We start from the raw sequence: 26,271 nt of genomic DNA, 5'->3' as shown, positions 1-26,271 counted from the left end.
AGACAATAACACCTTTTTCAAGCCGAGTACAAATACAGCTGATATTTAAAGACACTAAACAGTTATTGTCTTTATCCTGCAATTAATTCTGTATATTATTTGTGTTTTGAAAGACGCTAACACACATGTTTTGCATTTATTTTCGATTTGAAATCCCTTGAGGCATGTGTAGTAATACGATACAGTAATCACACATTCATTTGAAGACGGGTTCGCAAAACAAGAATCTCAAATGGTCAACAATAATACATCGCTCAAGGTGAATAATTATCTATTTTAACATAACAACTAATTTCAACAGTAAAACAATTAACAAAACATTGTCCAATTTGAAAGAGGAATGTACGAGTTGTCCTACGCTTCAGACTTGACATTCACTAAACATGCATGCTGAAATTGACATGGTTATTTTTGTTACACAATCAAACACATTCAAGTTTTGAAATTGATAGTTGTCATCCTACAAAAGACTGCTGTTCATGTGTGACTGTTATCAGAAAATTTGTGTGATTCTTGCTCTTAAAAAATGTTTGAAAACAAACAGAACATACAAAAGTAATCGTTAATTCACAATTGATACATCATTGGAATGGGACTGCAATAGAAATTCTGAGGTCACGCAGGTTCATACAATACTCAGTCCGGCAGTGGGCAGAGCTTTAAAGCAATATTTGTAAAGTATATAGATACAGCATAGCGATATCTGTAGGGCTGTATCTGTATAGTAGGACACCCAATTGCAGGATAAAGAAGTGGAAGTGCTTCATAAAAAAGTGTGAACAAGATCAAGGTTTTTAAAACCCTATCTCAAGGGGGTGATATCATGTGCTCTGGAAGGGTAAACAGATTCTGCTCCACATGTGGCCCCTGTCATTGTGCTCATGTAAGTACACACTTGTTGATAAGTCTCATTTGGTATGTCACATTTGGGGAAAAGTAGGATGCGGTTTAAGTTACAGTGGGGGATCCAGAACTTTTCCTAAAGTGTGGGGGGTGGGGGGGGGGGGGGGGAAGGCTCCAGTCATGCTTCAATGATCCCTATATAATCAACCAAATGTTTCCCCCTTGATCCGCCTAAGAGTTATGAAGATCATATAAACAAAAAATCTGCAGACCCTTAACAATAACTTTCATTGCCATTGACATTCACAAAATGATAATTCAATTAAACATTTTATCAAAAAACTTTATTAGGATTGTTCACAGCATATGTTTTTTGATATAAAATCTATGTATATAAAACAAAACAATAACAATTGTATAAATCTCTAAAATTGTGATATATAAAAACTATGGCAGGTGATATCACCTATTGTGTAGACGACTAGCAATAATAAGCACCCCTAAACTTGTCCATAAATATAGTCCTGGTCCAAGCACATCCCAAAAACTTCTTTTTATCACTATGCTTGCAAAAAATAAAAATCAGAAATAAGTTACATGCTCAAATAGTGTGCTGTTAATAAGTCATATATATATTATGTTAATTAATTCAAAACACTAGTTTCCCTAAATGCTGTGCATTTCTGAGATGAAGTATTGTGTTTTAAAAAGTTGTGAACATCCATTGGCAATGTTTACAGTTGCAAATTAATTAACAGTCTCATACAAAATTTAATCCTTGTATCTATGATGAGTTTATTATATAGATAATATGCTGAATCGTGCATTACTTATCTTCCTATGTATTTCATATTCAAAATGGTAAGAGCCAGTAAAAGCACATTTCTAATAACACTATCAGTTTAATTTATTTGCATCTATTAACATATCCAACCTTTGTTATTTTAAATCATTGTTTAGTGTACACTTTTCCAAATAAGAAATTTTGGTTTAGCATGTTCTTTTTCTCAACAAAACTATATCCCTTTTAATGGCAAAAGTTAACACAAATTTGATTTGGTATGCATGTCAGTTTTCCTATAAATATTCTAGTTATGTCATCTAAACATTAGTTATTGTGAGTTAAGAAATGTATGCAATGTTTTTTTTTAAGTGAAAATTACAATCTAATAGGTATCACTGTTAAATTTTGTCATAATTAAGTGTAGCAGTTTTTACTAAAATCATAATAATTAGCCTTGCATTTGTGTAGATTTTTCAAACAGCAAAAATTTCTGAATGTGAATTCATTGTTTGTCATAAACTTACTACATTTCATATAGTATTGCATGTTCTTTTTTATCGAAATCTTTCTTTTACAGAATAATATTGAAAACACAATCTTTATCACAATGTTTTGAACAAGAATAATTGAAGGAACAAAACAAATTTCCCATTATTTTTTCAATTGTAAATTTTTAAATGAGAATCAATTTTTTAAAGTATTACCTGTATCTGGTTTAACGTCCCAGTGCATAGATCTTTCTACAGCCATTTTCCATCTAGCAAATCTTACATCACGATCTACAATGGTAAAATCAGCAGTTCATTAATGTTCATATATTCTGCTTGAAAAAGTAATTGTTTTTTTATTATTTATATCTTTTACAGCCTTAAAATACAGTACAGTTATCTTCATTCTAATGCAGAATATTAAAATAAATACCATTTAACTAATATTTTGACATAAATGATACAAATTAAAAAATCCTCAAAACTGTTGCATTGTCTTTAGCAACTAAACAATGTGACGTCTTATGTATACTCACGATGTCAAACATAAAACTCTTGATGTATTCATACCCTTTGAACGCTTCAGAATGGTTATAACATTGACAAAAAGAACATTTTGAGGCTTAATATGTGATTTTCATGTTTATTTAGTAAGAAATTTTATACTAAAAAAAAATCAGAAATTTTAAAATGGTGGATCTATTAGTTAAAGACTAATAGAATGTGGATTTTACCCCTTCAAAATATTTGTCAACATCCAATGAAAATTATTGTTACAAACGAATAGCATTAGAAAGAAAAACAAACATCCACACAACCATGGTGACGACAGCCATATCTATACAAATTATAAATGCAGACTTTATGAAATAAAATAAAATTGAAGCAATAGATGAACAATGATGTAAGTTAAAAAACAGAAATAAAAATTGATGTTTGAATTTTTTCTGGTGACAAATTATTGGAAGACAGTGCAGTACCTGATACTCACCAGCTCTAGTGGTAGATTGGTATGGTATTCATTTGCTTGAGGTATGAGCATATCAAGTACTCTACTAATCAGACTGAAATGGCTGAATTTATAACCAAATTCTTATTTCATAAGCCTGAACTAGTAATTAAGAACACTAATGACAAATAAAGTTGACCAAACGCCCTCTTATTGCTCCAGTTAAGTATTGTTGACCCTATCCACCATTCAAAGTCATAAATGAAGTATCCTTAAAACAGGCCTGAGTCTTGGATGTACTCACTACCTATATATATAGATGTACTCACCACTCTGGGGTATGGAAGGAGTAAATAAGTCTGTTGTAATTGCTGCTGAGTTATTGATATCCCAGACACCAATGGCTGACCCTGCGGCCATAGCTGCTCCTAATGCTGTAGTTTCTGGCATTGATGGTCTCACTAAAAGAAGAGATGAGTTTGTATACCATATCTATTGACTAATTTAAAAATATCTGTCTACAAACAGATTTAGCTGTTTACTTTCACAGAAATAAATAGTTGTAAAAAATTGTGTAGATGAGATGAAAGTGAAAGCAAATTCAGAGGCTTGTTTGAACATCAATTATTGAGATATACATGTAGATGGGCTGTGACAGTTCAACACAGAAAAAAATGTTTGTCAAAATATCTTAAATCCCATTTATATTTAAACATTTGAAACTGTAACCCAAATTATTGATGTGAGCAATTTGATTTTGTAACTTTGATGAGTAGAAAAATTGTCGTAAATATGTCAAACTTGGATCATTCCTAATTAAACTACATCACAAATTAAAAGTGGATTAAAAAGGGTAAAGAATCCACGAAAAATGGATTCACTGTAATTTGAATATGCCTTCTTGCAATACAGGTGACCTAACAAGGGCTAATAAGACAATCACAAAATGTTATACCTACCAACACCAATGCCCATTAAATCTGCTTGTAGCTGCATCAAAAGGTTATTTATTGTCATCCCACCATCAACTTGTAAGGACTCTAATGGGATTTTACTGTCTTTTACCATTGCTTCCAGCAACTGTAATATACAACTTAATACATGAAAATATGAAATGATGAATCCTAAATGGTCTCAAAGATTATATTTTATTTTGGATTTTTCTGCTGATTTACATACCTAATTAAGTATTACAATTTGTGGTTTTAATTAAAAAAACATCCTTCATAACAATAAATGTTAAATAGGGGTTTATCACAATGAGTGTTGAATTTTGTACCTTCATTACTTTTTCTAATAATTACCAACAATAATTTCAATTCTTAAGAATTTATGCAATCTTTGAATTTATATTCTGTGTTTTAACTCTGTGCATTTTTTTTTAATATCTTTTAAAATTGCCAAATGCTTCAAATTAATTAATAATTAAATAAACAGATTGCCATAATTTATACCAAACTAACTAATACATGCTAATAGATTACAATAATTTAACTATTGAATATCACTTAAGGTGGTACCCAACACTTGCACTAAAATTAATTTGGCTCGTTTAATTTTCATAAAATTTTGTCAAAGTACTTACTTTGACCCTTCAACAAAAGTATAAACATTTAAAAAATTTTGAACCAACCGTTTTGTCAGAAAAATTACACTGGTTATATAGCAGTTTGACAAACACCAATTTTGATCATTGAGAAGCTTAATGATCCTTTTACAACACAACGTCATTAAAACGTTTTGCTGATTTTACATAGTTATCTCCCTGTAGTGGTTAGGTACCACCTTAAGTTTGACCTATCTTTACCTCTCTAGTCTGAAAACAAACAGCTTCTAAAGCTGCTCTAGCAATATGTTCTTTGGTAGTAAACTGTGTAAGGCCACATATAATTCTGAAATATAAAACAACATCATCAAATTACTTTGTTGATTAGCTTAAATTCAATGGAAGGTACAATATATATATATATATTATCGACTACACTTTTTTTTTAAACTATCAATGGCTATATTGAGAAAAAATGAAATTCTAGACCACCAATAATAAGTACACCTTGAAAAGAAGAACAGTCACATAGTTTAGTCCTTCTATATTATATTGTTTTGTTTGGTCCATGGTATAAATTTAAAACAGACTCTTTTTGGATTGAGAAAATATCAACAGTTTCGAAATTATATTTTCCCTAATTGAGAAAATATTGAGAAAACATTCCACTTCCATAGTTTTGCATTAATTATTTTCTTTGCTAAACATTTGAATTAATAATTATATATCTGGTGGTGCTCCTACTTAAGGAGGGAGATACGGAACATACATACATATCCACTAAATCCATAATTATCCCACCAATAATAATGAATCTATAGTATTTAAATTCAATATCTAAGATTCTGAAGTGTCCTCAGTGTCTTCCCTAGAAAATTCTTGATGCATGGTGGGTCTAAGATGAATTTGCAACGTGGCGCGCAGCGTTGTTTAGTAGAATTATTTTTATCACACTAGTGAAATGAATTGTGCATGTTAGTTTAAAAAAAAAAAAAAAAAAAAAAAAAAAAAAAAAAAAACTTCACATAAATCTGCAATTCAGTCAGGAACATGCAATACTTAACATTTTCTCCAAAGGGTAGCCTGGATCCAAAAGTTTTTTTTAGGCTCTACCAGGTTTGTTTTTACTACAGGTACATACATATTAATAGTATGGAATGTTCTTATTTAAAAGCCAAAAATATATGTTTGAAATACCTTATACATGTAGCTTGTTTCTGATTATGATGGTAATAATAAAGGTATTACATAAACATGAGTTTTTCAGAATTAAAATCCATTTAACCATGTATTTTCAGACTGGTGAACGTTACATATTTGTAATATTATTGGAAAAAAAACAGAAAAAAAACCAGCCCCCCTTTCCATTCCCCTAGATGTAAATTATTTAAAAAAAAAGTATTATAAGTTTCCCCCCCAAAAAATATTAATTTTTCATGAATAAATCTTAGCAGTTAATCAAAATGATTTTCAAATGAAATTCTTACTGTCTATAAATACTATGAAATGTAACTGTTTCCTGTGAATAAGGGGTTTCCCGAATTTTCCCGCCAAAAAGCACATGGCTTTCAACAATTGTAAACAAAGCATGCGATTTGTGATCATGGATTACAGCTTTAATTAATTTAATTTGGATATAGATATTCAACTTAAGGTAACACGATACCGAATGGCATATTTCCTGATTTCCAAAATTTTTGGCATACATGTTCTTTAAATCGAGTTACATCGGAATATGTAATAAAAAATGGGGGTCACCATTTTTGTTTTCTTTGTAATTTGCATAGGAAAACGTCAATTTTGGCGACAATTTACTTAGGTATATAGGGAAAATGCCTTTTTTGGGGCTTACCTTTTAAGATTTTCCAATGGATGGCTATTTTCTTATATGCGGAGAAAAACAAAAAACTAAAATAAAATCCAGGATTGCATACTGAATCCATACATGTATAGAAACTCATATGTCACCATCCTTGTTTTTAAGATAAATGGCTTCAAAGTTGATCGATATGCCTAAAATTTGACTTAAAACGTGTGACGTTATATAGTATACAGAAGATAACGTTATCCTTTTTCAGAGAAATGATAAACAAAATATGTGCCGGGACCTGAATGAGTTTATTTCATTTTTTTATAACCCCTGTCGTAAATTCCGAGTAGTGCAATATAAAATTCTACAGATATTATTTTATTTCGTCCTGCACATGGAATTTCATTCATATGAATTAACATTAATCTCGTCTGATTTCCACATCAAACGAGCATATACTTGAACTGGTTAGTTCCACGTGAATATTATATTAGCTGCAGAACCGTAGCTCTTAGTCCTTATGCTATTTTTTTTAACTTCTTATGGTCCGCAAAAAGTCAAAAATAACATAAGGACCTAAGAGCTACGGGTCTGCAACTGATAATAATTAATATGATATATGACAATAGTTCATGCATAAATCAAAGAATTTTGTACGCGTTAGATTCATGTAATTTTTTAAAACAAAATCGTTCAAATAATGTCTTTATTCTAAAATTTAATTAAAATCATGAAAAATGCCTTCAGATTTTTGTAAATGCAGAAAAATAGTACTTCCCAAATTTTATTCAGTTTTTTAATTGTTCGGTTTGATGGTGGAAACATTAACGTTCAGTGGCATATAGTTCATGCATTTTCGGGACAATACAATACAATTTTGAAAATAGTTGTTTATTTGATTCTGTTATTTTTGAAAATTATGAGGAAAAAACAATCCTAGCTAATGTAAAACATATTCTAAAAAATAAAATAACAAAACTCAAAGAAAATTTAAAACGAAAAAGTCCCTAATCATATGACGGAATCATAAGCTCAAAAATATCAAAAGAATGACAAAAATCCGTCACATTTCTCGACTAGGTAGATACATAGGTATAGTGTACTCTGCGTGGTGTAAATTTGTGAAAAATTGTTTTCAAAATAGATTTTGAAATCATTTTCTATATGACTAAAAGAAATTGCTAAATATAAAATTTCCAGCTTGAATTTCCACCTGAAGGACATGTAAGCTGGAGTTTGCACTCTGCGTGCCTTTATGTGTAAAAATGTCTAATCCAGCAGCTTCTCGCAGTCTAGGTTTTTAAAACTATGTTGATTTCTTTGAAAAAAATAGAGGTAATGATTCAAATTTAACAACTTAAGGTTCACGCTACGGTTGTAGATTGTAGGATTGATTGATTGAATTGCTGTTTGGTTAACGTTCAGTGGCAAATATTTCATGCATGTTCAGGACGAGAACATGTAAACAATAAATACAATACTAGGTAGGTTTTGCAATACAGGCAGGCCATCCGGGATGATGGTCGGGAAAATTTGGTATGACACTGGAAAATTGGATAGGGACAGAAATTTTGCCTTGCAACAACCTACGGATCCCTACGGGTTCTTGTGTGCAAAGAGCGTGGAACTCTATTAACACTGCAAGGCATCGGATTTAACGCCCCTGTCTGACCAGACATGGAGGGGGGGGGGGGGGGGGGGGGTGGGGGGAATGTACATTTAGATGTATATAAAATCTAAACAATTTCAAGATCTAGCATTTTTTCAGTCTCTTTCTGCCGGTTGAATAATAATAAGTCAGTCGTTTGAATGTAAATTTCAGAAAAAAAATCAATAACGGAATCAGGTACCACGGAACCAGTCTGACTACAGCCAACTCTAACTATCAACTTGCGTTTATAGACGCAATTAGATACTGGGGGCTGGCTTAACTCAGACTGTGACGGGACCTGATTTTCTTAAATTTTATTTCTGCCGAATCAAGTGCCCATGTATTTTTCAGCTTTCGTTAACTTTCTCAATGCCTCATTCCAATGTTGCTGTCTGTCCTGTGTAGACTTTATTTTTAAAATGTTTCCAAAACTATATCGGACTTACTCGGTACAGACCAATGAATTCCAGAGACTTATATTTATGAAAAAATACGCAAAAAAAAACACTTTTATTTTACATTCTATACAAACGAAATATTTCTGTACGATTTTCAATGCTGCTTGTATTGTGCTTTTTCGCAACATTATATACGCATTCTAATCCAGACAAATTTCAATTTTGTCCGAGTGGTGTTTTTTATGACAATTTTAAAACGGGGAATAGTTGTATAATATTCCCTGTTTTTTCACACATCGTCCTAAGCTTCTATAAATTAGATTTCTACTTTAAAAACAAAATTTCATGGGGATACAACGTGAATCATGAATAAGTATTTATCGCAAAACTGAACCAAGAATAAAATGCAGTGATTAAACTCGGTCTGTTATGCAAGAACATAATTATATTAAATATATATCGTGCAGATGCTTAAGTATCAAAGAAACAGAATGTTTAACAAGTAAAGTAATACTTTTTAAAGTTTAACAATGAGCAGAAGTATTGCTGGAGAACGATAAAGGTGTAACACCACTAATTCGGGTCCGGCCAGAAAGCCATACCAGAAAGTAGTACATATTTAACACAAAATAGTTCCTACGCATGAGTTTAACTTTGGAAATATGTAGAATATTTAGGTACTTTTGGTATCAAATGAAAGCTGAAGGACTGGTGATCATTGTAGAACACATTTTGACTTTTAATTTTGAATATTAAAAAAAATGCACCAAATTTTAAAAAGAGGGTACATTTTGTCTGTTTGTCACATCTGAAGTATCTGTTTTGGTACATCCAAAGTTCCGGGAACCAGTTCTTTCTTATATGCAATTTAAGGTATGTTGATTTTTTCAGTACAAGACACCATAAAGTGTTGCTTTGAAATGCATTGATTGCCACTTTATTTGAACTTAAAACAAAAGAGGTGTGCCTGCTTGAAACGGAGGAATTTAACATAGAAAGCAATGGAACAATGAATTAGTGGTGTACTTCCTAAAGCAATCTATGTCAAAATGTCAAATAACCGTTACGTTTTGAAACAAAACTATCGGCATCTAGGGAAATTTACCATTCAAAATGTCACATAATTACCAACAAAAAAATAGTCTGTTATTATTTAATTCCTTTGTGATTGCAGACTCTATACTCCGCTGCAGTGGCTTGTATAAATATATAAACGTTATTCAATACCGTCAGGAACGATAACTCGTGGCGTAACGTCATTTGGTATCGTGTTACCTTGAGGTAGAGTCAAGCAATGTTTTTACTTTCTTCTGGATTAAAACTAGTTTGAGAGATCAGTTTGAAAAATAAAATAATTTTTGACATCAAAACAAAAACAATCAGTGACCCATAAATTTTTTGAACTCTCCTACGAAGGTCAAAGTTACATCATGTTTCAATCCAATGATGTGTTTTCTCTTTTACAGCTAATAAACTGCGTTTGATATATAAAAATTTCGATGTCAGACTTATGATTTCAAACCGTAAAATTTACACTGCAAAAAGTTTACTTTTTATTTTTTCACTGAAGGATATTTGAAATCTGTATCAGGCTATAATATTTATCATTAAAACAATTTGGACTCCCGATTTCTATTATGCAATCGAAGTCTTGAATGTTGTTCTATCTAAATAACGTGGTTGTAAAATAAGAGCGTTGCATCTAATTATGATCAATTATCAGTCCGGTGAGTTTGAAACACCTGTAGAGTTTTGTCAATTGTCACTGTATCTTATAAGATAATACAAATTTCACACATAGCGGGATGCATAGCGGGTATGATGAATGCATAGTGGCCGAAATTCTATGCGTAGCGGTACCGCACTGCACGAATAGCCTAGGGAAAACACTGGTCCTAGTTACTTACCCTCTTGCATCATCCTGCCAATAAGGACAAAACAATCCCGAGAAAGCTGGTACAAAATAACACCCATGTGTACTGTCTACTTTCTGTGCTAATGTTTCTGTAATATATGTACATTGTTATTTGAACTTATGCTCATTATAAGAAATCAATAATGGGAAAGTAAATCTTAACAAGTATCTACTGCCTGTTTGTATTTCATGACACAAAGTTCAATATTTTAATTTTCTTGTGTCAAAAATTAAAAACAGACAATAAATACATTTTTATATTAAATGTTAATTATTTTACTTTGAATGTACACATATCTAATAATTCAATAAAAACATAACTACTTATCTAGAGTCAGGATGACATTTTTGTACTTTGCTGGCAAAACTAAGTACAAGGAACAGCAAGCTTATAACATAAGTTCTTAATCACCAAGTTTAAAAACTAGAGGCTCTCAAGAGCCTGTGTCGCTCACCTGTTACTGTATTTACTTATGTGGGCCATCTTGGTTGTGAGGCGGGGTCATCAGACACTTTTTTTAAATAGATACCCTAGTAATGAGTGTGGCCAAGTTTGGTTAAATTTGGCCCATAGTTTTAGAAAAAAAGATTTTTGTACAAGTTACAAAAATGACGAAAAGTTGTTCAATATTGACTATTAAGGGCAATAACTTCTTTAAGGGTCCTCTAACAATTTTGATCATGATGACTTATTTGTAGATCTTATTATGCTGACCATTATTGCTGTTTACAGTTTATCTCTATATCTATAATAGTATTCAAGATAATTTGGATTCATCTGAAAATTTGCGAGGGGGTAGATCTTATTCTGATGGACATTTAAATTTTGAAAGATTTGCCCACGATTTGCCCTAAATGTCTTAGTTTCAAAGAGCTGAATAGCTCTGAGGGGAAAGACGACCCTTGTTTCTATTTAATTATGTTTTTGGAAAGGGGGTATCTTTTGAGTTTTCATATGAAGAATGAAAAAGAGAACAGCTAGAACATGTAGAAAGGTTGACAATATTGAAATCAATTGTTGTTTAGGTAATTTCATTTCCTTAGTTTAGGAATCAATTTGGACCAATGGAAGAGACCTGCATCTTCTAAATCTAAACATTTGATTAAAGTTGATAGCTAATTATCTAAAACTCAACTGAATTCTGTAATTTCACAACAACTACAATATTTTTGACATCTTGATTGTGTACCACTGAACTGCAGGCTAGGGACATTTTCCATTTTTTGTGACAGTACTCTTGGATTTTTAAGTTTTTTCTTTAGTAATTGTGGACTGAAAAATCTATTCAGTTTTAAATTTCCATTGTTAAAGTTCCGAGTTACAACTCTCATCACAGGGAAACAGGTACTAATAAAAAAACAATATGAGTGATGTAACTGTGTGAAGCTAGTTTCCAAATCTTAATTTTGAAATATTTGTAAATAATAAATATGTTTAAACTACAAAATGCAATTTTTTATTGTTTTTATTTTACCATTACAATGATTATGTAGGTAAACAAAAATTTAGTTTTAATAGAAGACTACTAATCCAATGAAATGTCACATTTGAAGTGTTTAAATACATTAACTTTTATTTTAGTAGATTATTACTCATCAATTGAGGTGCTCCTGAATTGGAGGAAGATTCTCAGAATTTTTACAGAAAAAAGTGGTCTCACTAATTAGCGACAAGAAGAATTTTAGCGACAAGAAGCGACGAGAAGAATATTTTTTTCTTGTCCCTAAATAGTCTTCTTGACGCTTCTTGTCGCTTTTTGATGCTTCTTGTCTCTGATTAGTGAGACCAGAAAAAAGTAATAAAATCGTTTCTTTCCCCTGTCTCATGTAACCCCACGATCTTTGTTTATTTTGAAAGTTGTTGACCTACAAATTAAAGTATTGTATGTTGATGTTTAAATCATCTACAGTAAACAATATTATGTTTAGATTTAACAAATACAAATTTGTAATTAGTGCACGATCTCTAAGAATGATTTAAATAACCAGTGAACTGGTAAAGGATATCCCTGCTTCTTCCAAGAATGACGTCACTATAAAATACAATGTAGGTTGGATATATTTAGAATATCTCGTCATACTAACTTTTACGGATTGTAAAATAAACGTAAATAGTGTAAAGGAGAGTTCAAGATACGATAATTTCGTGAGAAACAGAAGGGAAATGTGTAAAAAAGTGTTTAAAGTCAAACTATTCATTTCTGGGTCTCCTTCTCTTCAATCTAAGTAAGATTTGTTGGGGGGTTTTCCACACTATAACATGTATAAAATCAAAATGAATGATGTGAGGGAGTGTCACTCTGGTCAACCCCATAGGGGATTGACGGCTTGAAGCCGTCTTTCCCCAAAAACTGCATTTTACCACTATGTTCTAATTTTACCCATGTCGGCCATTTTGTTTGGTAGGCGGGGTCATCGGACACATTTTTTAAACTATATACCACAATGATAATTGTGGCCAAGTTTGGTTAAATTTTGCCAAGTAGTTTCAGAGGAGAAGATTTTTTGTACAAGTTACAAAAAATGACGAAAAGTTGTTAACATTTGATTATAAAGGGCAATAACTCCTTAAGGGGTTGACTAACAATTTTGGTGATGTTCACTTATTTGTAGGTCTTATTTTGCTGAACATTATTGCTGTTTACAGTTTATCTCTATCTATAATAGTATTCAAAATAATAACCAAAAACTGCAAAATTTCCTTAAAATAACCAATTCAGGGGCAGCATCCCAACAACAGGTTGTCCGATTCGTCTGAAAATTTCAGGGCAGATAGATCTTGACCTGATCAACAATTTTACCCCACGTCAGATTTGCTTTAAATGTTTTGGTTTCAAAGATATAAGCCAAAATATACATTTTACCCCTGTGTTCTATTTTTAGCCATGGCGGCCATCTTGGTTGGATGGCCAGGTCATTGGACACATTTTTTAAACTAGATACCCCAAGGATGATTGTAGCCAAGTTTGGTTAATTTTTGCCCAGTAGTTTCAGAGGAGAAGATTTTTGTAAAAGTTTACGGACGACGGACGACGGACGCCAAGTGATGAGAAAAGCTGTGAATAGATTTTATAGACACTACCATATCAATGGTTTTATTTCATGAATGTAAACTCAAAAACAGAAAATAAAGCAGCGTACATTGATGGATCTTTTAGTGTTTAACACCTCTTCAAACACTATAAGGTATTTTGTGATTGCCTTTATTATTAGTGGAGGAAACGAACGTGCATACAACTCAAATGTATATTTTAGTGGAACAGCTCTTACCTACTTCTGAAGCAGTTTTTATGATGCCAAGATTGTCTCTCAACCATTTAATACTAGCACCAGTAATAGCTATGGCTCCCTGAAAATGAACATATTAATATGATGATTCATTCTGTTCAATAATACAGAAGACTACTTCTTAGTGTATTCAAAATATTTAAAGGGTCCACAAATCGAAAGCAGGTGTCTGACAGATAAGAAAAATAATGTGTTCTAAAAACACTATCATTTTCTATGTTCAGTGGACCATGAAAATGGGGATAAATTTATAATTGAGCATTAAAATTAGACAGATCATATCATAGAGAACATGTTTACCAAGTTTCAAGTTGATTAGACTTCAACTACTTCAAAAACTAACCCAACCAAAAACTTTATCCTGAAGCAGGACAGATGGACGAAGGGACGGACAAAGGGATGGACAAACAGATGCACAGACCAGAAAAAATAATGTCCATAAATGGGACATAAAAATGGTCACATTTTACCACTTATCACTGTGAAACTGCTTACCAAAGATGAAGTCAACCTGTTCAGATGTACTTCAGGAGTGTGCAGAAATATAATTATTGGCCAACTGACAAGGTGAATGCAATATTGGTGTATAATGATATCATATAAGTATTTGGTAAACAGAAAGTCTTTGAGAAAGGAATTTGAAAATGCATAACATATTAAAAGTATTCTTGCACAAGGCTTAAAGAGACACTTCATGAAGCCATAATTTATACCTTTAAAATTTTCATGGAACAGATGCATGCAGAGATTAACAAAGTCAAATTAGTAAACTCCTCCTTCAATAAGTGGTTATCAAATTTAACTGTGACTGTATGTGATCCATTAAAAAATACTACAGGTATCAAGGAATTTGTCTGATTTATTTCATGTGTTTAATATAAATAAAGATACCTCTAATGCGTAAACAGCTGGTTTCCCTTTTCCAAACTGGTACCCCACTGTTGTAAGAAGTCCTTGCTCTGATTGTACAACCTATGAAAAAATATCTTTCAGTTTTCGTTCAAAATGTATTTGTTATGTATAATTAGAAAATATTTAAGATCTTTTTCCCATCTTTTTTACTTTAAGGGATTGCAATAGTATTTCAAAAAGGTAAATTGTTTAGGGAAAACAATTCTTAATATTCAAATAAACTTTATGCCCTAAATAGTTCTTGTTGCAAATCATACAGAAATTATAGTGCTGTTTTACACCTCTTTTTCTAGTAAGGGGAGGATTTGGCTCTCACAAACATGTTTTACCCTACTTTATTCTTTATTTGCCTTTCCCTAGTTGTTTGTTGCTGTCTGTTATATTTGTTTTATAGTTTATTAATTGTCATTTATCAGTGTTTGATTTTCCCTTTAAACTTTTTCACCTTTTTCATCCTTTTGTAGCTGACTATACTGTATTGATTTAGCTCATTGTTGAAGGTGGTAGAAAATCTATAGCTTATCAAATCCATGTCATTTAGACTCTGTTAAATGTTTGTCTCATTGGCCACCATACCTCACATCCTTCATTCATATGATTGAAGAAAAGGTAGATATTGGATGGTATATTATCCCCAAAAAAGTCTTGATTATCACAAAAATTCTACAGCATGGAATATAATGATGCAAATTTCCAGTAGAATTTCTTAATACAAGTATATCAGAACTATAAGAATTGGGAATACTGTAAACCAACTTATTTTCGCAACATTCGTGAGTAGAAATATAAATGGTTGCAAATATGTAAAACTTCGATCTTTCCTTATTAAACTTCATCAAATAAATCAGAAAATCACGAAATTAAATAGCCGCGAAGTGGTAAAGAAAGGGTAAAACGAAAATAAAGTATCTGTGAAAATCAGTTGGTTTACAATACTTCCTAGCTATAAACTATATCTACTCACCTCAGTACCTGTGTTCATCAACATAAAACATCCAGTGCCATATCTATAAAGAAATCAAATACCACCATTACAAATAACAATTTATTATTTTGGGTGAGATAAAGAGACTTCAATACAATTGGTTGGAGTTTGAATTGAATAAATTAATCTGAAATGGTATGTTCGAGTGATATTTTTTTTCAAGGAATCAATATGGCAATGACCGTTGTATATAAAATTTTATCTGTCATAATTGTATTCTGTAGTTGTGAAACGTTAATTTATTTAAGTTTTATTTAAATTAATAATTAATTAACTAAATAAATTGAATAATCTTCAATAAATATCATAATTTTACAGCAGGATTGCAGTTTCTACTTTCTTTCTTTCGCCTTTAACTTACGTGTTTTTAGCTTGGCCAGGTTTAAAACATAGCTGTCCTACCAGGGCAGCTTGCTGGTCCCCTAATATCTGCAAGAAAAATAAGTTACCAGTAGTTATGACATTATCCAAGCTGGAATATGTCTACTGAGCTTGACTGTCCTATTTTTTTCTTCTTTTGTCAATTGTCTATAGCTAGTATCCTCTCCATATATTTTCTACTTTCTTTTAAAATAATGTTACCTAATAAACTAAACAATCAAATATCATAGAATACTTCTACTTTGTATCCTTTTTGTCTCTTTAAACTATTCATCGTTTCAAATTTTCTGGTAATTAACGAAAACTCTGAAAGTTGGTAATTTGACTAAATTTGCAGTTAATTATGAAGTTTTTGGAAGTAACTATACTGGTTACCATATTAATAATACATACCCCTGCTATTGGAAGCCCTTTAAGTGCGCTAACTTCCATGTTCCCATATATTTCTGAAGAACTTCTAATTTCTGGTAATACTTCCTTTGGTATGTCAAAAAATCTTTAAATGAAACATACATTTTTAATATACAAAGTATCACAATAAATATTACTGGAGATTATAATTTGCTTTAAATACAAATTCTTTTCTAATTCAAAGCTATTTGATTTATCATATCTGAACAAGCAGTTATAACTAAGAAAAATTATTACTATTTTTTTTATCTCTTTTCTCTAACAGTTTGTCATCAAACAATTTCAAACCAGACATGTGTGATTTAAAATCTTTGAGAGATCATAACAGACTTACTGGCACAAAAAATTATCCTATAATATCATATTTGAAGGGGGATAGGACCTTTATTGGGACTCCAGGATCAGGTGTTTTTAAGCTCGGGATTTCAGGAATGACCCTTTCGGGATCCCGGAATTCTTTTTTCGAATTTCAGGACCTCAGGATTTCATGTTATTAAGTCCGGGATTTCGGGATTTCGTGTTTTTAAGCCGGGATTTTTTAGGATCAGGACCCCTCCTATCCCCCATCATATTTATAACACAACTGATTTCTTTAGACTTATTTCTCTATGAAACCATCTTTACCGCCACTTACTGACAGAGATAATCATCCCACTGTAGATTATGAATATTCATTAACATTGTACGACTAGCATTAGTAACGTCTGTTATGTGTTTCCCACCATTTATACCACCAGTGAAATTCTAAAATGATAGATTATGAATATTCATTAACATTGTACGACTAGTATTAGTAACGTCTGTTATGTGTTTCCCACCATTTATACCTCCAGTGAAATTCTAAAATGATAGATTATGAATATTCATTAACATTGTACGACTAGCATTAGTAACGTCTGTTATGTGTTTCCCACCATTTATACCACCAGTGAAATTCTGAAATGGTATATTTTGTATATATAGTATGTAAAAGTATAACATAAGTTATTACTAAGAACCTGACAATTAAATTGGACTTCAGATTAAAGATGAATATATAATTGAGCCTAAAATATTGGTTGTAGTTACGTTTTGCTCAAAATATTTACATTTAAAGACACTAGCTCCTATTTCTTAAACTGGTGAGTACTGAGGGGTAAAAAAGTGCTTACATTTAACAGTGGATTTTGCATTAAATTGGAGATATCTTCATTTTCCATAATTTGAACCAATTAATGCAACTACAATGATAGACAAAGGAAGATAAGTCATATTTTAAATATAACTTTAACATAGTCATCATTGATATTTTTAGAACATATAGATTCATGTACTATGCTCAGCTTGTAAAATTTCTTGACAATTATGTTCATTCACATCATGAAAGTTAAATATCAAAATTTACAAACAGCTAAATTATATTTCATTTTTTATAAATTTTACCACCATACATAAACACAAAGAGAACTTCCAAAAATCTATTATTAAATTTAAAAAAATCAATTATTTTTCTATCTTATAAAGAAATCGGGATATTTTTGGTGGAAATAACCTATATACAAAATAACTACTGGAATATATCTAAATACATACCCACAATAACCAAGAATCAACTGTTCCAAATAAACATCGGCCATCTTTGACAGCTTTCCTAACTTCTTCACTAGTGTCCAGTAGCCATCTCAGTTTTACAGCACTGAAATAGGTTGTTATAGGCAAACCACAGTATTTCTGAAATTAATGAATAAGTTTAATAAAAAAAATTGAGTAACACATATTGCAGACTTACAAATGTATGCTTGAAATTAAATTGATGTAGAATACATTTAATATCATGCAATTTATGAATATAAAAAGTCAAGCAAATATGAATGCTATTAAATGCAAATGTATTTATTACACATTATTGAGAAACAAGAATGTGTCCAAAGTACACAGATGCCCACTCGCACTATCATTTTCCATGTTCAATGGACCGTGAAATTGGGTAAAAATATAATTAGGCATTAAAATTAGAAAGATGATATCACAGGGAACATGTGTACTAAGTTTCAAGTTGATTGAACTTCAACTTCATCAAAAACTACCTTGACCAAAAACTTTAACCTGAAGCGGGACAGACGGACAAACGAACGGACGGACAGACGTACGAACAGACGCACAGACCAGAAAACATAATGCCCCTCTACTAACATAGGTGGGGCATAAAAGACAATACTGTATTTTAAGAGTTGCCAATATAAATTCAGGATGTAATGGCAGCAAAGGTAGTTTTAAAGGCAAGGTATTAAGAAGTGAGTATCTTAGTGATTTATTTGTTTATTTTTGTGCCATGCTTAAGCTATTATCAACTTCTGACATATCTGAAAAAAGCTAACATGTGACAAGTTACAATCATTGACCAAATATACAGCCATTCTGTTTTGTCGTTTCTTGCATTTTTTTTTTATCTATTTAAAATGGACAGACAAGGCAATAGCAATATAGAACCAACTTAAGTGGGAGTATAAAAATGAAAAATCCAGCAAATATGCACAATAGATTGAAATTCAACATCTTCTATGTTATGTCATGATGTTATTTTAAGGTGGTACGTTACCTTACACCTGAACTAAGATTAATTTGGCTCGTTTAATTTTCTTTAAATTTTGACAAAGTATTTATTTTGAGCCTTTGACAACAATATAAAAATGTCAAAAACTTTGAACCAATTGTTTTAATCAGAAAAATTACACTGGTCATATAGTAGTTTGACAAAAACTTATTTTGATCATTGAGATGCTTAATATTCCCTTAACAACACAACGTCATTAAAACGTTCTGCTGATTTTACAGAGTTATCTCCCTGTAGTGTCAGGTACCACCTTAACATAAAAGATAATCCAATTCTTCAGCTATAAAATCAGAAACCCAATGTAATTTCCCATGAATAATAGTTTATAAAACATAGCTCAGCCTTCCTTGGACTTTATATACTGGTATATGAGACTAAATATTTACCCTTAAAGAATCTTTACTTTTCTGTGGTGTTTTGGCTATTAACTTTGCGACTGTTGAAGATGTCCTTACATCCAACCAAACTAAAATAACAGACAAACAAACAAATTGGTTTTGAGATACTAATTCTAAATCAAATGCTTTGCTATTGGTGAATTGCCTGACATGTTTTTTCTTGAATCACAAATTGGTTTTTTTCTTAGCAAATATAGTTTGTATATTTTTGGCTATTAGATACTTTGTAAGATTGATGCAATGTATGGTATATAGGTTTATTAGTCACCAAAACATCTAAAGGCAGTTTATATTTCACCAAAAATTTAACTTAAATCACAATCACATTGTATTATAAAAGTACTGGTTCTATCTTTTATGTAGAACCCTATCTAAATATGGAAAATTTATAACTTTACAATTGAATCAATATTTTGTACTAGGAACAATATCTATGCCACAGCTCAATTAAACACATACGTATAGCATTATACAATGGTTTCCCTGTTTTTCTGTCCCATGCCACAATGGTCTCTCTCTGGTTAGTTATGCCAATAGCTACAAAGATAAACAATCTATATCATTAGAGCTTACACTAGAGCAAAGAAACATATTTTAAAATTATTGAACTCCCTATAGCTAAAGGTATTCAAGTCAACTCCATTTAGTTTTGTTTATTTAACAATAAAAAAAGAAACACAATGAAAAGAATTTAAACAAGAATATGTCCACCGATGCCTCACTCGCACTATCATTATCTATGTTTAGTGGATCGTGAAATTGGGGTCAAAACCTAAATTAGAAAGATCATATTATAGCTATAGGGAACATGAGTACTAAGTTGATTGGACTTAATGTTCATAAAAAATTGCCTTGATCAAAAACTTTAGGCTGTATCAGGACAGTCACAGACGGGCAAACGGACTCACAGATAAAAAAAATAAAGCCACTAGGTGGGGCATATAATGATATAAATACACTTGATTTATATCCTTTAGCCTATTAACAATGGCTTAAATGCAATGCTTAGCCATAGCACGTCTTAGAGCATAAGTTTATCAATTTGATCTAAGCAATCAGCTTCAATTGCTTCCTTTTTAAAAAGGCAATGTCTAATGCAACGATATCTTAACATTGTGTTATTTTGAGACAACATAATATCAATGTTGTTAAGCCACAGAAAGAGCTAAATGTTCAATGACATAATCTAAACATATTGACCTAGAAACTTGAAATTTGTCCATATACAATTAAAACACTGTTTTTAATTTATCAAAAAAGGAGAAAGTACATGTAATCAGAAAAATAAAAATATATAATAGTACGCATAAAATATAAATACAAAGATAAAGTTTTTTAATTTACAATTGTATAGGAACTTCAACTGTTTTTGTGTATACATTATGAATCAATAAATCATACTTAATCTATTGAGAACTTTGTAATATCAATGTGCCAAATTCTAAAAATGTCAACTTTATCGACTTTTTTAAATTGATTGCTTTGTTAAATCTTTATATAGATTACCTTTTATACATGCTGGGTCTTTATCAAAAGCTTTCAGATTTTCTACAGCTTTATCAATACATGCAGTGACAGAATTCAGTATATCCATAGGGTCTTGTTCTGCCCATCTAGAAAAATCCACTTTGTTATAAATAATGACTATTCCTTTAAAGCAAAGTAAAATTGTACAACACAATATATAGTCTTAAATCTTACCCTAAATTTTGACTTTCAGAGAGGTCACATAAAGAGATCATATTCACTTTTAATTACATGTATTGGTATGCTAATCATACATTTTTTTGTAGTTCTTGTATCATTGAAGACTTCATTTCAAAATTCAATATCTTTTCATGCAGAAATGCTTGTGTCACATTTATCCAAAAATTAACTAAAATCAAAGAGCTGAATAGCTCTGAGGGGAAAGACGGCCCTTGTTTCTATTTAATTATGTTTTTGGAAAGGGGGGGGTATCTTTTGATAGTTTTCATATGAAGAACGAAAAAGAGAACAGCTAGAACATGTAGAAAGGTTGACAATATTGAAATCAATTGTTGTTTATGTAATTTCATTTCCTTAGTTTAGGATTCAATTTGGACCAATGGAAGAGATCTGCATCTTCTAAATCTAAACATTTGATTAAAGTTGATAGCTAATTATCTGAAACTCAACTGAATTCTGTCATTTCACAACAACTACAATATTTTTTGAAATCTTGATTGTGTACCACTGAACTGCAGGCTAGGGCCATTTTCCATTTTTTGTGACAGTACTCTTGGATTTTTAAGTTTTTTCTTTAGAAAGTGTGGACTGAAAAATCTATTCAGTTTTAAATTTCCATTGTTTAAGTTCTCATCACAGGGAAACAGGTACTAATAAAAAAAAACAATATGAGTGATGTAAACTGTGTGAAGCTTGTTTCCAAATCTTAATTTTGAAATATTTGTAAATAATAAATATGTTTAAACTACAAAATGCAAATTTTTTAATTTTTTTTTACCATTACATTGATTAATGTAGGTACACAAAAATTTAGTTTTAATAGAAGACTACTAATCCAATGAAATGTCACATTTGAAGTGTTTAAATACATTAACTTTTACTTTAGTGGATAATTACTCTTCAATTGAGGTGCTCCTGAATTGGAGGAAGATTCTCAGAATTTTTATAGAAAAAAGTGGTCTCACTAATTAGCGACAAGAAGAATTTTAGTGACAAAAAGCAACAAGAAGAAGAATTTTTTCTTGTTGCTAAATAGTCTTCTTGACGCCTCTTGTCGCTTCTTGACGCTATTTGTCTCTAATTAGTGAGACCCGAAAAAAGTAATAAAATCGTTTCTTTCCCCTGTCTCATGTAACCCCACGATCTTTGTTTATTTTGAAAGTTGTTGACCTACAAATTAAAGTATTGCATGTTGATGTTTAAATCATCTACAGTAAACAATATCATGTTTAGATTTAACAAATACAAATTTGTAATTAGTGCACGATCTCTAAGAATGATTTAAATAACCAGTGAACTGGTGGAGGATATCCCTGCTTCTTCCAAGAATGAGGTCACTATAAAATACAATGTAGGTTGGATATATTTAGAATATCTCGTCATACTAATTTTTCCGGATTGTAAAATAAACGTAAATAGTGTAAAGGAGAGTTTAAGATACGATAATTTCGTGAGAAACAGAAGGGAAATGTGTAAAAAAGTGTTTAAAGTCAAACTATTCATTTCTAGGTCTCCTTCTCTTCAATCTAAGTAAGATTTGTTGTGGGGTTTTCCACACTATAACATGTATAAAAACAAAATGAATGATGTGAGGGAGTGTCACTCTGGTCAACCCCATAGGGGATTGACGGCTTGAAGCCGTCTTTCCCCAAAAAGAAAATAGATTCAAAATTTCATGAAAAATTCAGTTTGCTATTGAAGATATTGAATCTTAAAGAAAAAATTCTTAACTCTTGTGCTGCATTTAAAGCCTATTTTTATGAAAAGGGTTGATATTGACAATAACATGAATTGAGGTACAACTATATAACATCACATATCATTAATGAATACAATGTAGGTACAAATGTATTTGGCTTATATCCTGCTAACAAATATAAGAAAAATGTAAAAAAATAGTAAGTTTCTATTTTACCCTTCTTTTGGACAAATCTGTTTCATCTCTGTCTGGTGATATGTAATTAGCTCTCCTGTTGTACTGGAAAATATCTGAAAGAAAAGATTCTTTTCAAGAATCATGACATAGGGGTTAAAGGCCTAAACTTAGTCATCAAACTGATATGTTCTCTTGATGCAACTTTAAAGACAATATCATTGATATATCACAAGTAGTTCCTATCAAATTGTTAATTTTTTTCTTTCAAACTTGCATCTGAATGTAGTACCAGTATATCACTATCAATGTGTTTACAGTATCCTTGAAGTAGGTGTACTTGAATGATATCCTTTTAAAGATAAAATTGAGAAGATTTTGTTTCATGATTTGTTTTTCATCGTTGATTGTTCACTGTTCATGAATAAAGTTTTTAATCTAATGGTTTAATCTTTCTTTAGAGTATTAAGAAAAAAAACTAAATCATAATGTTTTATTCCTTTCTTCAACTTTTTTCATTTATTAATGTCATCATGGGCATTGGCCTTGACACATAAGAAAGAATAAGCTACATTTTTATGATATTAATATAAAGGTAAACACTTTAGTTCACCAGATATGCATTTCAATAATGATGCTTGAGGCCAAAATGTTTTATTCTTTTCATTTTAATACACATACAGCATTTTGATATTTTCAATGGAAGAACAGAAGCTTAAGGACCCCCAAACAAACATGACAAAGCAGGACAAAAAGTACAGCCAAAGCTGCACAAGAATCAGAGCTTTGCATGATGGAGATGGAGATATGTTCATTAATTTTATAATTTTATTTTTTATATCTTAAAACTTTGGGTTAACAGGTTAAGGTGTCTTTAAAAATGAATAATTGTTTTATGATTTCATACATGTATACATAATTTCATGCTTGCATCACAGCTGCAGATTGAGCAATCAGATAATTAGATTGTGCATGTGTTTATCTTAAATTTGAATATTGGAGTTGAAGTGTTGGCAAATCCTCGGGTTTTAACCATATATAGGTACACAAACTTAAAACACAATTCATGTTTTGTTGAAGCATTACAATTTAATTTGAGACCGTTTTTTTCAAATCTTCTTTTCATATTTAAGACATATGTTTTAAAAATCTTTGTGATATCTTTTACCATTCATCAGTCAGGGGAATTACTGAAATAAGTGATTTTTAAATCACTTATTTGAGAAGCAAATTCAAGGTTTTGTCACAAATTGGGATTTTGTATTTTTTTCAAAATTTTAAACACATAGGTTTAAATATATAATATCTTTTAATTAGTAAAATAAAGAAAATATGAACTTTTTGCTTCTTTTAAGTAGCAATGTTTATGCCTTTGATGCTATCATTTAGCTGAAAATTCTATTTTAGTTGAAAAAATGCTATAATAATGGCTTTACATGTACATAATGAACTGATACTTTTTTAAAAGATTTTTCCCAGCAGTGGGAGTATTTTTCCTGTAAAGTTCAAGGTTTCATCTTTCAGATTATGTAATTAAATTCTACTGTTTGCGATAAAAATTTCACTGTTCGAGGGTGTTGAAATTAGTGGGGTTTATTAAAAGAATGATACTTAAAGAAGTGATTTTTGGGAGGGAAATTGAGGTCTGATATTTAAACAAGTGATTTTTATGTCATTATCCTAGATTCAGTAAAAGGTTATCACCTGAAATGACCTGGTCATCCTAGACAACACAGATGTTGGTTCTGATAAGTTTAGAAACATAATTAGTCCCTGGATCATTAGTATTCTATATTTAAAGCTTCAATAAAATTAAATCACTTCTTCTAGTGATTAATTTTTACTACTTAACTGGTGATTATTAAAGAAAGACAACTCTAACTTCCAACCTTTTTGGAAATAATGTTACTTGAATCAGTGATTTAGAAAATCACTTGTTTAAGTAAGTCCCCTGACTTCATGCCATTTGGTTTTAAATTGGAATTAAAAATTGTATTTTCAAAAGTTTGAGGTAAAACCCAGAGAATCTCACCTCATCAACTCATAGCAATTTAATGTGCCAGGATGTTCGAAAATATGTTTTATCCTATTTGAATATCAAATTGTCATCAGGTACAAAAATGTTTGTATACTATACAATGCTATATAGATAAGTTTACATGTAGTTGGCTGAAATAAATAAGCTTGTTGTTACAATTCAAACTTGATTTTTGTTTTGAGGTATTAAGCACATGTTTCGTATCATTTGGCTGAGGCTGGCATTCGCAAGTTAGGGAAGAGAAACGAAAAATTCAGCAATTATTTCATTCCTAAAGGGCATAACTCTAGAATGGTAAAAGCAAAGTCATCAAAATTGAACTTGATCTGTGTTTTGTGCTTGTAAGCATTGTGTATACAATTTTTTGTAAGTCTGATAACATTTAGTTGAGTCTTTCCATCTATCTTCATATTTCAGACTAAACATGCTAAAGTAAAGATAGTTTACTAAAGTTGGAGTGCTAATGAAAACCAATTTTGGGAGGAATGGATGAAATCTATTTTTTAGGCAACAAGTTGAAAACAATTTTTTTCTTTCAATTTTGGCATTACATATATAGTGGCAGCTGAGGGGGAAACAAACAATTTCCAAAAAAAAACATGGTCTTACTCTTATCATATGATAATTCACAAGAGAGATTACTCTGTCATCACGACAAAGATTGAAGAAGATGAACATGGGTAAAATTTAATGATCATCCCTTCTATTGCGTGGACATAAAAAGAAGGTGTTGTATGATTGCCAATGAGACAACTCTTCACAAAACATGAAGAGCTCCAAATGATAAGCATAGCCATTACGGCATTAGGTCACTCAGTGGGTACAGCCATGACTAGGTTTCTTGATTTGCAACAATATATTTTGGATGAGGTGTTAAATAAGAATATTACCAGAAATCTGGAACTACTTGTTCCATTATCAACAGCACCAACATAACTTTCTGTCGACATCGTTCCAAAGTGTCTAAACAACAAAATAACGCTTCTATCAATGCAAAATGTCGCTTAGAGCAATCGCAAAAAAAAAAACAAAGGTAACACTAAAGACCTGAACACAGATCTGAAAGAACAACGCATAATAATGACCCTTTTAAATAACCTTTTCGATAATGTCATAAGAAACCTCAAATAACAAAAAAAATAATGCATATGTTTTTTATAACTCAATCGATAGTTTTCATTGTAAAACTTATGTACATATACTTTTTTTCTGAAGAAAATTCTTTAATTTATTCATATTTAGAAGAAGTTTACTTTATTTGAATTGCTTCCTTCCAGCAAGCAATTCCCCCGATATATTTT

At 31.0% G+C, this 26,271-nt stretch overlaps 1 protein-coding gene across 2 annotated transcripts; it reads right to left on the bottom strand.

The window, feature by feature from the left end:
• Positions 1–1,165: 1,165 nt before the first annotated feature.
• On the bottom strand, positions 1,166–25,990 carry LOC134721042 (glycerol kinase-like). Of its 2 annotated transcripts, none has more exons than XM_063583739.1 (18): positions 25,861–25,990; positions 22,975–23,048; positions 20,859–20,965; positions 19,812–19,889; positions 19,341–19,420; positions 17,934–18,071; positions 16,996–17,105; positions 16,344–16,446; positions 15,931–15,998; positions 15,549–15,591; positions 14,564–14,644; positions 13,655–13,733; positions 10,377–10,473; positions 4,872–4,956; positions 4,024–4,144; positions 3,394–3,525; positions 2,332–2,406; positions 1,166–1,408 (listed from the first exon to the last, which is right to left on the bottom strand). In XM_063583739.1, exons 1-18 carry the CDS (start codon positions 25,918–25,920, stop codon positions 1,404–1,406), a joined length of 1,536 nt encoding a protein of 511 aa, XP_063439809.1. In that variant the 5' UTR covers positions 25,921–25,990; the 3' UTR covers positions 1,166–1,403. The 2 variants fall into 2 exon arrangements, with proteins under 2 accessions (XP_063439809.1, XP_063439808.1); XM_063583738.1 differs by having other exon boundaries at positions 1,166–1,403.
• Between the last annotated feature and the right edge of the window lie 281 nt (positions 25,991–26,271).

Source organism: Mytilus trossulus, chromosome 6 (genome assembly GCF_036588685.1).
Source record: "Mytilus trossulus isolate FHL-02 chromosome 6, PNRI_Mtr1.1.1.hap1, whole genome shotgun sequence".
Classification (NCBI taxonomy): domain Eukaryota; kingdom Metazoa; phylum Mollusca; class Bivalvia; order Mytilida; family Mytilidae; genus Mytilus; species Mytilus trossulus.
Note: the sequence above shows the minus strand (reverse complement) of the source record. Positions and strands in the feature narration are given on the sequence as shown.